This window comes from Geotrypetes seraphini, chromosome 3 (assembly GCF_902459505.1).
Source record: "Geotrypetes seraphini chromosome 3, aGeoSer1.1, whole genome shotgun sequence".
Lineage (NCBI taxonomy): Eukaryota > Metazoa > Chordata > Amphibia > Gymnophiona > Dermophiidae > Geotrypetes > Geotrypetes seraphini.
In genome coordinates, this window is record NC_047086.1 from 170552733 (window position 1) to 170570742 (window position 18010).

At 42.1% G+C, this 18010-nt stretch overlaps 1 protein-coding gene across 16 annotated transcripts in view; it reads left to right on the forward strand.

Annotated features, from left to right (window-relative positions):
• EYA4 (EYA transcriptional coactivator and phosphatase 4) overlaps nt 1–18010 on the forward strand; it is a 443388-nt gene that overhangs the window by 414466 nt on the left and 10912 nt on the right. For all 16 annotated transcript variants that reach the window (XM_033939344.1, XM_033939346.1, XM_033939333.1 and 13 more), the window contains 4 exons: nt 1778–1836; nt 1941–2101; nt 3523–3637; nt 10450–10571. In XM_033939344.1, coding sequence (XP_033795235.1) covers nt 1778–1836; nt 1941–2101; nt 3523–3637; nt 10450–10571 — 457 coding nt within the window. The remainder of the gene's footprint in view (nt 1–1777; nt 1837–1940; nt 2102–3522; nt 3638–10449; nt 10572–18010) is intronic.

Consider the following 18010-nt stretch of genomic DNA (forward strand, 5'->3'; position numbering starts at 1 on the left):
AGTTGGTGTTTTATAAAATTATACCTAGGGAGCAGATTCTGCAAATGGTGCCATAAGTTAGGCAGTGGTAGGCACCCTACCACCGCCTAACTTAATTATTTTAATTGATTTAATCGATGCATTAATTGTCTGTGCCAATTAAAAACCAATTAAAAGCTCTTAAAAAAAAACAAAAAAACAATTGCCTGCAAAAAGGGTGCTGGAATTGCATCTACACAGGTGTCTAGTGGCACCTAAATTCAAAATAGACGTGGTTTGAGCCGGAAATTACCTTAGGGTCTAGTAATGTAGGCCTATATTACTGCCCCCCCCCCTTTAGCTGGAGCCACAATTCTGCAAATGATGCCGTAACGTGATTGACATGCGGTTGCCACCATTTTGAAGGCGGCCGCAGAGTGCCTAAGACCCATTTCTGAGGAAATTATGGCATACGGTTAATAAAAACCGTGAGACTAATCTTAACTTCTGGCACTGCAGGGCTCAAGCTTGATGACTGAAGGCTAGATTCACAAAGTCTACCTTTGCTGGGCGATCCGAGGCCGAGTCTTCCTAGGCGATCGATTCAGCAAGTCTCCTCCAGTTTTGGGAATGGGAGCATATTATTGCAATCGGAGGCACGCCCCACGGTGACTGAACGGATCGCTGCAGAGCGATCGGGATGCATACGCAGTCCATCTTCTTTTCCTGTAGATAGTCTGCACATGCGTTTGCTCTCAGCACAAGCATGGGAGAGAGGGGGGAGTTGAGGGGGCTAGATCCAAGTCTGTCTGCTTGTATTTAGGACGTGAAGGTTTCTGGGGCAGGGGGTTCTCGGTTCCCAAGTCGGAGGGCCGGCCTTCAGCATGGAAGCATCAGAAAATCAGGATGAAGGATCCCTCCTCCTCTCTGCCTCTCCTTCCAGCACACCCCAACTAGCAGTTTGACACAGAAGAGTACGCTCCAGCACTTGAGATCAGCCGGGGCTGGTGGCGAGAAGTGCAGCCCCGCTTTTAACTCGCGGGTTAAAACCGCAGGTTAAAAACACGGGCTGAGAGGCATGGCGGAAGAGAGCAGGACGGCATGGTGGAATAGGGCAGAGAGGAGAGCAGGGCGCTTTTTTGATGGTTTCAGGGCTGCAGGGTTGGGATTTGAGAGCAGAGAGCAGCCCAGTCGGTGTTCCTGAAGTTTTTTTTGTGAATCGCTTCCTTCCTACATTTGCATGCCATTCCCCCTCATTTGCATGCACAGATTGGATTGGGCAGGAATCGGATCGGGAGTAAGATTAGTGAATGGGGGCGGGGTTGCAAAGTGATCGCAAAACGACCGGTACACGATTGGTTTGCTTAGTGAATCTAGCCCTGTGACCTAGCAGGAGAAGCAGGAAACCTGCTGAGTTACTGAGGGTCAAGTAAAAGAACATGGGCCAGGTTCTGACCCACGAGCTATAGGTGTTGGACAAGCCTGGCACCTTACATTAGGTACAAAATAGCAAATAAATAACCCCTAAATGAGAAAGTGATGCAGTACTTCTAAGGTTAGCTTTAGTTTTTTGTATCTTACATTTGCAGCATTCTGTGTTTGGGAACTAAAAAGAAGCAGAGAGTTGACCATTATTTCAAAACTGGGTAGACACTGCCACCTCCTGGCTCAGTGAATAAACAGAAATGCTCATTTTGGCAAAATAGGACATTCAAGCCCAGTCTTCAAACATCCTCCTTTGCTTCTCTGATCACCTGATAGGGATTAAATGGCCTTAACAGCTTTGAAAACTTACACCAAAAATGATGTGTTTTCACAGGAATGTGATCAAGTTCATATAGATGATGTTTCCTCAGACGATAATGGGCAAGACCTCAGGTAAGTAGGTTGCATACGTACAAATATTTGCCTAACGAACTGGCCTGTTCAGAGCAGCCAGAAGCATTCAGTTGCTTATTGGCATTTGCTTTGTCTTTCTCAAGCACATACAGTTTTGCAACCGATGGATTCCACGCAGCGGCAAGCAGTGCCAACCTCTGTTTGCCAACCGGTGTAAGAGGAGGGGTTGACTGGATGAGGAAGCTAGCTTTCCGATATCGACGAGTAAAAGAACTCTATAATACTTACAAGAACAATGTGGGAGGTATGTTGGTCCCTTTTGTATCAAAGACAAATTTAGTTTTACGTTTGAGCTACATTAAGGTGGAACTCTCCATATCGGTATAGAAGTACAGCACGAGAATCTAGGGTTGTAGTTTCTGGAGGGGCAGCAAACAGCAGCTGCTATCAAAGCAAAACAATAAGTCCTGACAGCCACATGAACTAACTATTTTGAACGGCAGGATGGATGGACATTTTTCAAATAGTCCATGATCCTGGATAAATAACATTTGACAACTGTCCTCTTTATTCATGTGTGTGTTATACACACACAAACATTGTAATCTCACACAAAAATGTTTATTTTATATGCATGATTTTTTTGTGGGGGGTGGGGAGGAGATGGCAAGTGGATTATAAGTCTAAAAGTTGAGGGGGATGCAAGACTGGAGGTTCACCTAGCATGTGGCTTAGCCCCTAAATATATAACAGACCTTTTCTCTTTCACAACCAACAGACATAGGCGAAGCTCACACCCGAACTTTGTTTCTCCACCGGTTAGAAGTTGTAAATGTAAAAGTCATCACCAACATCTTTTTGCACATCAAGCAGCATTGGTGGGGTAAAGACCTAGACCAATTACTCGTGCCTACTACCTATAGGGAATTCAGGAAACATCTAAAAACACATCTATTCCTGAAATACTTAGGAAACCAGCCTATACAATCTTAGTCCTCAACAAATGATCTCTAGAACTGTCAATCACCAAGTCTATACTTTGTTGATTCCACTCAATCTGTAACATCTTTAATCATTGTAAACCGCATAGAACTTCACGGTCCTGCGGTATATAAAAAAATTGTTATTATTATTATGTGCAATACTATTTCACCTGTGGACTGCGTGGCTGCAGCTATGTGAGAAAGGAAGTGGAATAAGCTCATGAACCAGTTTCATGTCAATTTGTTAATTATTTTAAACTTACTATCACAATAATTTTAGGTAGTTCACAATCAAACATATTGTAAAATTCCAAAACAATCAATGCAAGACAAAAAAAAAAGCAGGTACTCAACAGGCTAAAAACATCCCTATATCATACAAAAGCTTATGGAAATAAACTTGTATTAAGGAAATAATTTTTTTTTCTTGCTGCAAAGATAATAGGAGAAAATTCCATATTTCATTTAGGAGCTAGAAAAGAAAAAGCATATAAATAAGTGAATTGTTTCCTAGCATGGCCCAAAGGAGGGACACGCCGCAAGCTCTGCTGCTTCAGCATAAATCCCAAGCAGGTGCATAAGCTTGGAGAGGGTGTTGTCACTCAACAGAATTCCAAACCTTTAATATTTTAAACTAATTTGAAGTGCACACAAAATGTAATTCTTAAATTCTGTATCAAAACATGAAACTAAGACCACATTTCCCTTGTGCTTCTTTTTTCCTCTTATATGTATATGCCAGGCCTCCTTGGCCCTGCAAAACGAGAGGTATGGCTTCAGCTGAGAGCAGAGATTGAAGCCCTGACCGACTCCTGGCTGACAAATGCACTTAAATCATTATCAATTATTAGTACAAGGTGGGTATTCCATTGTCACATTTATGTTTTTACAATGCAGTTTTTTTGGGAGGTAGTTATCAACATGGTTGTACTAACGTGATCAAGGGTGGGGATTAGATTCATTATAAACACAGTCATGCAGGGTTTGCAAGCAAAAGGTGATATTTTTTTGTTATAATTCAGCATGTGCACATCTTTATTTCACAGGGTTTAATGCAGCACTAGTAAAGTCTCTTTCTATTTCATAATATTGTCCCAGTCAATATTTCTCATGGGGCTAGGGTTACCAGATGTCTGGATTTCCCCAGACAGCTTTTCAAAACCCAGCACTTTGTCTGGGTTTTGAAAAGCCGCCTCAAATCACGTCGAGCAGGGAGAAAGTCATAGGAACATAAGAATTGCCGCTGCTGGGTTATACCAGTGGTCCATCGTGCCCAGCAGTCCGTTCACGCGGTGGCTCTTAAAGACCAGTGCCCTATTTGAGTCTAGCCTTACCTGCGTACGTTCTGGTTCAGCAGGAACTTGTCATCCATGCATGTGCGGATTTCCTGCCCGACAAGAGCAGGCAGTGGGGGTGGGGATAGGGCGGGACTGGGGGGCAAGATTAGGACGTTACAGGGCGAGGATGAGCGGAACTGGGCAAGCCTGGGGGCGGGTCTAGGGGGTCTGGATTTTCCAATTGGAAAATCTGGCAACCCTACATGGGGCTAGCTCTTAGCAGAGTCCAAACACTGTGGCAGCCTGGACTCCCAAAATTCATATATTTTAGGAATATTCTGCAAGTCTTCTTTCCACACATTGTTCCTGGAGGCTGAGAATTAAACACACTTCTCTTCCCTGCCACTTTCCTCCGGTGCTGTAGCCTCAGATTCCAATCCCTTGGAGACTTCTTCACTCAGGACCTCCTTAATCTGTTCTATGTCAGGAATTTAACCACCTCCCTTAAAAACCATACCGCTCTGACTCAGCAGGTGTAACGCCGCCTCCCCTAAGATGGTTTCCTCTCTGTTCCACAATTCTCAGAACTCTCACGATTAGGGTTGCCATATTTTGCAAAGTAAAATCCAGGATACATGGCCCCCACCCCTGCCCCACTTTGTTCTACCTCCATACTCACACCATTCTGCCCTAGCTCCAACCCCACAATGCCTCGTCTCTTCATTCCCAACCTCTGGGCCATGGTCGGAAGGCCTCTGAGCATGCATGAACGCGTGTGACATCATCCGCACATGCTCAGTGGCTCTCCATATGTGGCTGGAGTTCGGGACTTTCCAAAACACGGACAGACTGCTGGGTTTTGGAAAGCCACCCGTGCACCCAGAGAGTCCTCTAAAAAGAGGGCATATCCGGGTTTTTCCGGACATTTGGTAGAGCTAAGAGCACACACCCCATATCACTGTGTAAAAAGCAGCTCTTCAGTGCTCAAAGGAAATGATATTCAAATTAAATGCGGGCTGTAAAAGCAAAAGCAAGGGTGAGGAACGTGTTTGGCATATTTTTCCAGTGGTTCAGGCCCTAGACATTTTTATGTGGATTATTTATTTGTTCTAATAAAGCCTTCATCTTGGACAGCAACTCTCCACAAGTCTTCTTTGCTTTGGATAGAATTCAGAGAAGCCAGGGCATTAGAATTTTTTGACAAATGCATTTTCCAGTCATTTATGCTCCTTAATAGAATTATGGACCACCAATTCTGCATGTCTATTTATTTTAAATTCTTACTTAAATAACTCTGAGTTTGAGGGATTCGGACTCCAGACAAACAAACCATTTCAACAATTGTTCTTGTGCTTGTTCACTATAAGAAAGTATATGGCTAAAAGAATTTTCAGTGCATTTGATGTTTCTCCTTGAACATCTGTAGTTGCAATTGCAATGTGCTATTTAGCCTGCTTTAGAGTCTCTGATCTGGAAATTTTAGTTCAAGAGCACCTTTCAAATGATCTTTGTAAGGGAGACAACCTGTTTGGGGATAAAATTGAAGAGGTTGTAGATACTATGACGACTTAATCTAAGCCACAAACTTCTCATTCTTCTTCATTGTCTAGAAGATATTCTCATCCAGCCATCTTCTAGGTTTACTGCTCAATGACCCTGTGCAAGGCAACAAGGGACAGAAATCACAGCCTCAGTCTCAATCCAAACAACAGTCATCCTTTGACTTCTTTCTAAAGAGCATGTGCCAGCATTCCCCTGCCTCTTCCTTCAGATCTCCCCATTGGAGGCAGATTAATCTACTTTCACCAATGGTGGACTCTTATCACAACAGATCAGTGGATGTTTCGAGTTGTCACTCAGGGCTACACCATGCACTTGATCAGAAAACCTCCAAATCACTCACCAAAGAGTCTCCTTTCAATTCCCTCCAGAAGACCCTCCTTCACCAAGAACTCTCTGCCCTTCTCCAGCTAAACACAAAAGAACCTGTTCCTCTGCTGGAGAGGGACTGGGAGTTCTACTCAAAGTATTTCCTAAATAGCAATAACACTGTAAATGGATTCAAATAAAGATACTTTATAGTGGTGAATGAAATTATACAGCTTTATAAAAAGTACAATATTCAAATTATAATGTGAAATATTTGACAAAATAAATACAATACAACTAACACAAAACTTGATTATAAACAACATTTTTAGTTTCACCTCCAGGAGCAAGAACATATAAATTCTTGGGTGAAGAGACCCCCAGAAAATATCACCCCAGTTAGTGAGGGATCTGCATACCAAGTTTCGTTCAAATCGGTCAAGCCGTTTTAGATTTACTGTGAGAATGGCAGCTGATTACATTTTTTCCATTGACATGAATGGGTGAAATCTGATGTTCTGTTTGTAGCTCCGCCCACGTGTGCAGGTGGGCAGCGAGACCCCCAGGACATATCACCCCAGGTAGTTGGAATTACTGTGAGAATGGCAGCTTTTTACATTTTTTCCATTGACATGAATGGGTGAAATCTGATTTTCTGTTTTTAGCTCCGCCCACATGTGCAGGAGGGCCGCGAGACCCCCAGAACATATCACCCCAGGTAGTGAGGGATCTGCATACCAAGTTTCGTTCAAATCGGTCAAGCCATTTTTGAATTACTGTGAGAATGGCAGCGTTTTACATTTTTTCCATTGACATGAATGGGTGAAATCTGATGTTCTGTTTGTAGCTCCGCCCACGTGTGCAGGTGGGCCGCGAGACCCCCAGAACATATCATACCAGGTAGTGAGGGATCTGCATACCAAGTTTCGTTCAAATCGGTCAAGCCGTTTGTGAATTACTGTGAGAATGGCAGCTTTTTACATTTTTTCCATTGACATGAATGGGTGAAATCAGATTTTCTGTTTGTAGCTCCGCCCATGTGTGCAGGGGGGTCGCGAGACCCCAAGAACATATCACCCCAGGTAGTGAGGGATCTGCATACCAAGTTTCGTTCAAATTGGTCAAGACGTTTTTGAATTACTGTGAGAATGGCAGCTTTTTACATTTTTTCCATTGACATGAATGGGTGAAATGTGATTTTCTGTTTGTAGCTCCGCCCATGTGTGCAGGAGGGCCGCGATACCCCCAGAACATATCACCCCAGGTAGTGAGGGATCTGTATACCAAGTTTCGTTCAAATGGGTCAATCCGTTTGTGAATTACTGTGAGAATGGCAGCTTTTTACATTTTTTCCATTGACATGAATGGGTGAAATCTGATTTTCTGTTTGTAGCTCCGCCCATGTGTGCAGGTGGGCCGCGAGACCCCCAGAACATATCACCCCAGGTCGTGAGGGATCAGCATACCAAGTTTAGTTCAAATCGGTCCCACAGCTTTTTACATTTTTCCCATTGACTTGAATGGGTGAAATCTGAAGTTATGTTTGTAGCTCCGCCCACGTGTGCAGTTGGGCCGTGAGACCCCCAGAACATATCATCCCGGGTAGTGAGGGATCCGCATACCAAGTTTCGTTCAAATCGGGCAAGCCGGTTTTGCAGAGGCAGTTTTTACATTTTTTCCATTGACATGAATGGGTGAAATCTGATTTTCTGTTTGTAGCTCCGCCCAGGTGTGCAGGTTGGCCGCGATACCCCCAGAACATATCACCCCAGGTAGTGAGGGATCTGCATACCAAGTTTCGTTCAAATCAGGCAAGCCGTTTTTTGCGTTGGCAGCTGTTTTACATTTTTTCCATTGACATGAATGGGTGAAATCTGATTTTATGTTTGTAGCTCCGCCCACATGTGCAGGTGGGCCGTGAGACCCCCAGAACATATCACCCCAGGTAGTGATGGATCGGCATACCAAGTTTCGTTCAAATCGGGCAAGCAGTTTTTGCGTTGACAGCTCTTTACATTTTTTCCATTGACATGAATGGGTGAAATACGATTATCTGTTTGTAGCTCTGCCCACGTGTGCAGGTGGGCCACGAGACCCCCAGAACATATCATCCCGGGTAGTGAGGGATCTGCATACCAAGTTTCGTTCAAATCGGTCAAGCCGTTTTTGCGTGATCGCGGCACATACATACATACATCCGATTTTATATATATAGATACCAAAAAAAGACCAGAGGCCTTCGACTTATTCTAGATCTCTGAGATCTAAACAAATATGTACTTGCTGAAGGAGAAGTTTAGCATGGTCTCTCTGGGAATCCTTCTACCTTTACTGGAAATAAAGTAATTGGCTTTGATCTCTAGACCTCAAAGAGGCCTACACTCATATATCCATCCTACCTGCTCACAGCAAGTATCTTCGCTTTCGCATTGGATCTTGATACTTCCAGTAAAAAGTCTTGCCCTTCAGACTGGCTTCAGCCAATCGGAGTTTTAGGCCACTCCCAGTGCATCCCTTGCAGTCCCTTGCCATGATGCCAAAGTGATTCTCTAACCTGCGCCTGTGACGTGGATGCTGGTTAGAGAATTGAGCCAGTTAGGCGGGGTATGGCTTCTGTCCGTTAGGGCAGACATGATTCTATATAGGATGCCGGTGTGCGATTGAGACCGGCTTCCTATACAGAATCTGCTTCTGAAATTTGGGCACATATTGTTACAGAATGTCATGTAGCAAAACATGCACCCAATCAGTGGCATAGCGAAGGTGAGAGGTGCCCATGGCGGTGGCGCCCCTCCCCACCCTCTTCTCCATCCCTCGCTCCTTCCCTTCCCCCAGCTGTGCACACATGCTCCTTCCCTACCCTATACCTCTTTTAACTTCCCCAGTGTGAGCAGCATCACCAACATGCTGCCCGTTTCAGCTCTCCTTCTGATATCATATCCTAAATGCGGGACCCGGAAGTGATGTCAGAGTGTCAGAGGGAGAGCCGACACTGGCACGAGCAGCAGGCTGGAGTTACTGCTTGTGCCGACGAAGAGATAGAAGGGAAGGGGTGGGAGTGAAAGCGTGTGTGTAGCAGGGAGAGGAGTGGGAAGGAGCAAGGGGTGAAGAGGAGAACGGCTGCTGGCACCCTCACCAAGACGGCGCCCGAGGTGGACTGCACCTCCCTCCCTCTCCCCTACTATGCCACTGCACCCAATTCCAAATTGGTGCTGATTAGTGCCAATTGGCTCCCAGTTATGCAGTAAAGCCCAGATTCTATATACGACTGTCAATCGATGGCTAGACACCATTTATAGAATCATACCGCATAAGCAGACTTAGCCATTGTTATTCGTCCTGGTTTGGTGACGCCTATATTTGATGCTTAATAATGCCTAACTCAACCATGCCTGTTCTCCGTCCGTAACCATGCCTACTATTTGAGATAGGCATTGTTAGGCGTGGGAGGGCATCTCCACTTAGGTGTCACTAGGCATCCTAGACATAGTTATTGCTCCATTAGGCTACCTTTTCACTATTGACGTGTAAAATCATTACAATATATATGTTGTATAACTTTATAAGAAAAATAATTACAGTTATATGATATATAAAATCATAAGAAATATAAGATAAGAAATGTTATGTATAAAATACATTATAGAAATATCAAGTGTATTATTAAGATAATTGTATGAAAATTTATGACACTTGTTGTTAAATGAAAAAAAATCAATAAAAAAAACTTAAACAGGCTACCTTTTCACTCGCCTAACGTGGCGGTGCCTATGTCAGACATCTAATGACGCCTAACTCAACCATGCCTATACCTATAACCAAGCCTACTATTTGAGTTAAGCATTGTTAGGTATCCTTAGGCTTGGCAAAGCACCTCCATTTAGGCGGTGCTAGGCATCCTATGAGTTTGACGCCGAACTCTTAGATTGTTTAATGTTTTGGGGTTGTTTTTTTTTATTGGCTCAAACCAACGCGGTCAATTACTATGCCAGTTAAGTCAATTTAAAAAAATAGGTGCAGAACCAGAACTTAGGTGTCGCTAGATGGACGCAATTAGGGCACCTAATGTAGGCACCATTTAAGAATATGGTGCTAATTGGCCACACATTTTGGACTGCCACCCAAATATTGATGTCAGGTTTGGGTGCCATATATAAAATCTGGGGGCAGTCTGTACACTTGTACCTTTATGTGCATGTTATACATTCAATTCTAAAGTATAAACACCTATTTTCATGCATAAAAAACATGCAAAAATGACTTTTAAACATTCCCTCTATTGTGGTTATGCAGAAAGCCAGACCAGTGGGGCATCTCAAGGTACAGACTGGAATCCACTACACTGAAATGCTCTTTAAAACAGAAATGGCACGCCCCAAATATTTTACAAAGAAACAGTTTGCTGCTTGTCTTGTTATGGGGGAGGGTGTTTATTCCCTTGTTTTATTTGTTTGTTGATGAGGCTGTTATTCAGATCTTAGAAGCATGCTAACAACACCTTTTAAAAACTGTTTTATTTTTAGGAGTAACTGTGTAAATGTCTTGGTAACGACGACACAGCTTATCCCAGCACTTGCAAAAGTCCTGCTGTATAGTTTAGGTGGCGCTTTTCCTATTGAAAATATTTATAGTGCAACTAAAATAGGTAAGAAAACTTTTTTTTTGAGCGGTGGATGGAAGCAATGCTCTCTTTAAGGAGTGGCTGAATGCGTGCAAATTTTTCTTTTGTGTAAGCAACAAGTTCTTAAAAAACCAACAATTTTTGATCCCAGTATTAGTGAATTTCTGTATATAGAAAAAAAAAATAATAATCACACACACGGTAATTGATTTAGTTTAGTTTAAAGTTGGGTCAGGTCGTTATTTTTGTGAGCGACTATGCAACAGCCATGTAAAATGAATGAGCGATTGCTCACATGCACTACTTAGAGAGAACATAGGATGGGATGTGGAGGGTTGTTTGAATAAGACAAGAAAGCAATTAGCCTGTACACACTGCAAATAAACATTTCCATTTTGTTACTGTTTGGATGAATTGACGTACCAATTTGTTATCATGAAATAGTAGTAATAATAACAATAATAATAATATGGAACAGATGGAAGAGTACCCTTGCTTGAAAAACCTCCATTGGTATTGTTTGTTTCCGGTTGTTTTTGTTTAAAAGATACAAAGATTTTCTTGTAAAAGTGGGGAACCATGATGAAAACATATGTTCTTTGAAGAAGAATTGCTTGTTAAAGTTTTGAAGGGGCGGGGGGCTTGGTTGTTTGCTAATAAAGATATTCACATAAAAAGAGCCAAACGTAATTAGAAAGCTAAATAATCTATTGGGTCAGATCATTATAGCAATGGAAGAAATCAGCTGAGAAGGAGAGATGATAAGAGAAGCCCTTATTTTTACCAGTTTTCAGTAAACTAAATATAATTGACAGGCTTTGGAAGTAACGCTAATGGTTAGGCTTGATGTAACTTGATTAATGTTGGAAAGTGCTCTAGGTGCGAGGGGGATGCTGAAAAGTTCTCAGCCCAACTGAGAAATGAATGACGTGGAGCCATGAAACTTACAAGTTATTCCACGTATTCACCCCAAAGTTCAACACTTGGCACATCATATCTGAATATTCTATAACCCTTCCAAAAATATACTCTGATGCCTGGTCAAAATATACTGCTTTGCTGCTCCTTCCGAATCACTTGAAAACTGTCATCCTTTCAAACTCTTTTTAAGGTTTGGAAACAGAAAATAGTCAGATGGAGCAAGATCTGATGAGTAGGGTGGAAGATCTATGCACTGAAACCCCAACTGCATCGAAACATTCATCATTTTGCCAGCCTTGTGAGCAGGTGCATTTTCTTGCAAAAAGAGATCTCCTTTCCGCAGCTTCCCTCACCTTTTTTCCTCCAATGCCTCCTTTAATCAGCACAGCAAGTTACAGTATTCTGCTTTAACTATTTGACCCTTTGGAAGATAGTCAGTCATTACAACACCTTCTTGATCCCAAAACTCTGAGGCCATGACATTTCCTGCTGACTTTTGGGTCTTGAATTTACTTGGCCTTCGAGAACCTGAGTGCAGCCATTGCATGGGCTGTTGTTTTGTCTCAGGATCATAGTGGTGTAACCATGTTTCATCAATAGTTAACTAGTCATTCCAAAAAGTTGGCACTTGTTCACTGAAAATACTGCAAAATCAACTTGGAAGTGTCCACTCGACGTTGTTTCTCATCAGCATTCAAACATTTGGGCACCCACTTGGCTGACAGTTTCTGCATACCCAGCAGTTTGTGGATTATACATCCAACATGTTCCCTGGATATCCGTAGTGTCTCATCAATTGTTTTAGCCGATATTCGTCAATCTGCAAAAAGCAGGTCAAGCAATTTCAGAAGTTGACACCTTTTGAGGCCTCCCAGACCTTGCTGTATCGTCAGTCTCGAAATCTCCATGTTGAAAATTTGCACACCACTTCTTCACTGTGGAGTATGATGAGCATTTGTCACTCAAACTTTGCATTTTACATTCATGGATTTCTTGTGGTGTTTTCTTCTGCTGGAATAGGAACTTCATGACAGCTCGGAGATCCACACTTGAAAATTCCACACTTCGCTGACATGGTTCAGTCGATCTGAAACAAAGTCAAAACAGAACATTCTGCAGATTGGCACTTTTCAGCTACAATGGCAAAATAACGCTCAGAATTTAGGAAGTTGGTTGGGCTGTGAACTTTTCATCACTCCCTTGTAGAAATCCAAATAGATGCAGAAAAATAGGCAAGCTGACATTCTGCATAATTACTGAAGCTTTTCTTTATAACATGTCGCTGCCTGTGGTGCTCCAAATTCAGCAGTTCTGTGGTGTATCTTCCCATTGTCATTGTTGTGATTCATTTTACCACCCCTGAGATTTCATACTTAAGGGAAAATGGGTGGATGTGTGCTACTGAATTCTACAAGTGAAAGGGGGAAATGCTACAGGAAGGGATCCTAGTTTGTTCTAAGCAAACATAACTCATGGAGTAATTCTCTGGATTGATGTCACTGGCCTGCTTGGTTCAGTGGTCATGTTGTAATTGTTTTCAAGTTCTCCCAGCTTTGGCCATTTATCTAGTAAGCTGTATGTATATCACAGCTAACTGGATGCTAATATTCAGCACTGGCTGATATCTGGATATCAATACTGAATATCCAGTATTCCACTCATTCTAAAATTTAGTGTTTCCCTTTATGTGCCAAGTATGTATGTAAGCAGCAGCCACCTCACTCTTCTCTCTCCCACTACCTCCTTCTCCCTTCCTCTCTCTCCAATCTACCTCAGCATCTTCACTGGCGCATTAGCGACATTCATTTGCTGTCTTTGAGGCTGGTGCAGGCAGTGGATATTTGTCACCTAGCCTGGCAAAGATGCTGAAGTTGACCAGGCCATAGATGGGGAGCAAAAGTAGGGTCCAAGAATGGAAGAGAAGGAGAAAGTTGCAGGACGAAGGGGGGGGGGGAGGAGGAGGACATTTGGAAGGCCCACCCAACTTGCTAGATCTGGCCATACCACTATAATACTAGTACTTATGCATATAACTGTGACAGTCATGCGTGTAAGTGCTATTGGACACTAAGTAGTATTCTGTAACTTTAATGTGCAAGGGGGTATGCACATTCGAGGTGCACATAAGAACATATGAATTGCCAATGCTGGGTCAGACCAGTGGTCCATCGTGCCCAGCAATCTGCTCATGTGGCAGCCCTTAGGTCAAAGACCAGTGCCCTATGTGAGTCTAGCCTTACCTGCATATGTTCTGGTACAGCAGGAACTTATCTAACCTTTTCTTGAATCCCTGAAGGGTGTTTTCCCATATAGCAGCCTCTGGAAAAGCGTTCCAGATTTCTACCACTCTCTGGGTGAAGAAGAACTTCCTTACATGTGTACGGAATCTATCCCCTTTTAACTTTAGAGAGTGCCCTCTTGTTCTCTCCACCTTGGAGAGGGTGAACAACCTGTCTTTATCTACTAAGCCTATTCTCTTCATTATCTTGAACGTTTCGATCATGTCCCCTCTCAGTCTCCTCTTTTCAAGGGAGAAGAGGCCCAATTTCTCTAGTCTCTCATTGTGCGGCAACTCCTCCAGTCACTTCACCATTTTTGTCGCTCTTCTCTGGACCCTTTCGAGTAGTATTATGTTCTTTTTCATGTACAGCAACCAGTGTTGGATGCAGTATTCCAGGTGGGGGTGTACCATGGCCTGGTATAGCGGCATGATAACCTTCTCAGATCTGTTTGTGATCCCCTTCTTAATCATTCCTAGTATTCTATTTGCCCTCTTCGCCGAGTGAGGCATGGGAATATCCAAAATTTACATACTCAAATGCTGCATCTAGGCATGTGCAAGTACGCCTTCTATTGACATGGTCTAACCGGGTGTGCCTAAATATATTTATTTTTCTATAATGTTCTATTAGGGGAACTCAGAACTAGAGGTCTGCACGGGAACGGGGATCACGGGAATTGCGGGGGTCCTGCGGGAATCCCCCCTAACCCACAGGACTCCCACAGGGACCCCCCTCTGGCCCATGGGACTCCCACAGGGACCTCCCTCTAACCAACGTGATGGAAGACTTTGGAAGCAGGGTTCGTCCATATAATATAATGGACACGTCAGCCTTAGTAAAAGAGGGGGTTTATAAGTTAATTACCTGAACAGAAAACAAAAAAAGGGTTCCACCAAAGAGATTCCACAAGGAAAACAGCAGCGCAAACACAAAAGAAACTGTGGAATTGATGATCCTGTCAGAAGTAATTGCTGCTTTTTATGGGGATGGGTGGGGATGGAGGTAATTCCTTGCGGGGATGGGGGATGGAGAGGATCCTGACAGGGAAGGGTGGGGACGGAGAGGATCCTGGCAGGGACGGGTGGGGATGGAGAGGATCCTGGTGGGGACGGGCGGGATTCCTATCCCCGTGCAACTCTCTATTCAGAACGGTTTACATGAATTTATTCAGGTACTCAAGCATTTTTCCCTGTCTGTCCTAGCGGGCTCACAATATATTTTAATTTTTTATTTTTTTTTACTTTTATTCATTTTAAAAACCAACAACAAGTGCAACATATTATCAAGCAATTTACAAAATAAAGCAGCACTTAATTCCATCAATTGATACAATAAGTACATATCCCTTCCCCCCACCCATCCATCCTTTCATACAGTATAAAGACAATCAAGAGTAATGCAAATGACCAAGATAAGCAAATTACAATTAAAAAATAAAATAAATACATATTCCCTCCCCACCCACCCACCCTTCCTGGATGTGTATAATCAATGGCAAAACTAGTAATCAATCTTTTCAAAATTTTGCCAATGAATCTCAAACCTCCTTAAATTTCTTATAATGCCCCAATTGTATTGCACTCATACGTTCAAATTTATAAGTTTGGCACAAGGATTCCCACCAAAAACTATAGTTTAACTTATCCCAATTTTTCCAATTTTTCAAAATAAGCTGCATGGCAACTCCCGTCTGTTGTTATGTGAAGTTATAGGAATCTTGGCCATCAATAACATACCAAACAGCACTGTATCATATGTCAATGCCAGTGGAACTTCCAGTATTATATTGATTTGACCAAATGGATCACCAAAATTTAAGTATCAAGGGACAAAAGAAGAGCAGATGATCTAGTGTCCCTATATCGAGATGAAAGTGCCAGCATCTATTTGACTTAGAACTATCTAATTTATGTAATCTACCAGGGGTCCAAAAACTTCTATGCAACAAAAAAAACCATGTTTGTCTTATAGACACTGATACTGTACATCTCATCCTCCAAGTCCAAATTCGTGGCCATTTATCTCAATGCTCCAAATGTCTTTAAGCCTAGTTTTTGGTTTCTTATTCAGGAAATCTGTCTTGAAGCACAGACCAGATAAGCTATACTGAGTTTTTAAGTTACGCCAATCAGGGAACCCCTTCTGAATGGCTTGCTTCAACTGCAACCACTTATATACTTGAGACTTTGCAATACCAAATGTTTGTTGCAGTCGTGAAATATCAAGCATCTTTCCATCTGATAACACATCATCCATTGTGCGTATATGCCAGAGGATCTTGGACTTGCCAATTTGAATCTTGGAGTTCAACCACAAGGACTGACACGTGGATAAATGAATCGGAATAGATATTAAGTTATTAATAAATTTCAATGTCTGCCATGTAGCGAATAAAATTATATTGTCCTTATAAATCCTAGGCAACTTGATACTTAAAATGTGACACAATCGCAATGGGGACAGGAATTGCCATTCCAGAATTAACCAGTCCGGAAGATGTTCCATGAGCTCAGGAAGGATCCAATACATACCCTGACACAGTATATAGGCCTGATGGTACCTATTAAAATTTGGGAAGTTTACCCCAACTGCCGCAACTGGTTTTTGTAAAGATACTAAAGCAATTTGAGCAGTTTTACCCAGCCAAATAAATTTAGTAAGAATACTATTTAATTTCTTATAAAAGGACCCCTGAAAATAAACTGGCAACATACCCATTTGGTAGCAAACTATAGGCAAAACCATCATTTTGACAGTTTGGACTCTCCCCCACCAAGAAAGATGTAAGGGGTTGCTCACACATTTCTGTGACCTTCAGCAATAGAGATTTTTCATTTATTCTCATCGTATCTTCCAGCGTTTTTTGAATCCAAATACCTAAGTATTTTGTACCCTCTTCCTTCCAAAGGAAAAGGGAACAAATCAAACAATCCTTTTACACAATATACATGTAGCGGAAGAACCTACAATTTACTCCAATTTATTTTATATCCAGAAAATTTACCAAATCGGTCAATCAAATCTAGTAAATGCGGAATGGTAGATTCAGGATTCTTCAAATGAAGCAAAAAATCATCTGCATAAGCAGAGAACTTATATTCCCGACCTGCATAAGGAATACCCTGTATCTCCTTTGTCTGTTGAATAGCCAATAGCAAGGGGTCCGGAACAATATCAAAAAGCAAAGGGGATAGTGGACACCCTTGTCTAACTCCCCTCTCCAGACAAAAACGCTCTGAAAAAGTATTATTAATATATAATCTGGCAGAAGAGGAACTATACAAGGTTTGAATCATTTGAATAAATCCAGATCCTATACCAAACCAATCCATTGCTTGATACATGAAGGTCCATTCTACATGATCAAAGGCCTTCTCTGCATCCAAGGACACGGAAAAGTCCCGATCTTCCATGGCTTTCATTAAATTTAACATATGAAAAGCCAGTCTAGTGTTATTTGACGAATGTCTTTGAGCAACAAAACCCGTTTGGTGCATACCAATAATATAAGGGAGAGCCTTGGCCAAGCATAAAGCCAATAATTTAGCCAGAAGTTTTCCATTTACATGAATCAAAGAAATAGGCCTGTAATTTGAAACCAACATGGGATCTTTATTTGGCTTCGGCAAAACAATCGTTAAAGATTCTGCCATAGTACCTGAAATGCAACCTTTAGTTAGTTGTGCCTGATAAAAATTTAAAAGATGAGGTAATAATGTAGTTTGGAATGATTTGTAAAACTCCACAGGAAATCCATCACCACCTGGAGCGGATCCAACTCTAAGGGACTTCAACGTTGTCGGAAGTTCTTTCAGTGATATAGGCGCCTCAAGATCTCCCTTTATATGGTCAGGAATTTTTGGCCCCTTAATTAACTTTAAAAATTCTAAACCCTCAATTTCCTTATTTGAATAAAGCTCAGAAGAATATAAAACTTTGTAATAGTTCAAAAATTGTTTTAAAATATTTCTGATTTGAGAATGAGCTTCATCCTTCTCATCTTTAATCGCCACAATCTTTACTTTACTTTTTTTTTTTTTTTTTTTGCTTTGAGGTAATTAGCCAATAATCTTTTCCTGAGCTCATGTGCACCTGAATCCATCTTCCCATAGAAACATAGAAACATAGAAGATGACGGCAGAAAAGGGCTACAGCCCATCAAGTCTGCCCACTCTGCTTACCCACCCCCTGTCTATGCCCTAATGACCCAATTTCCTTATCTTGACCCTCGTAGGGATCCCACATGGGTATCCCATTTAT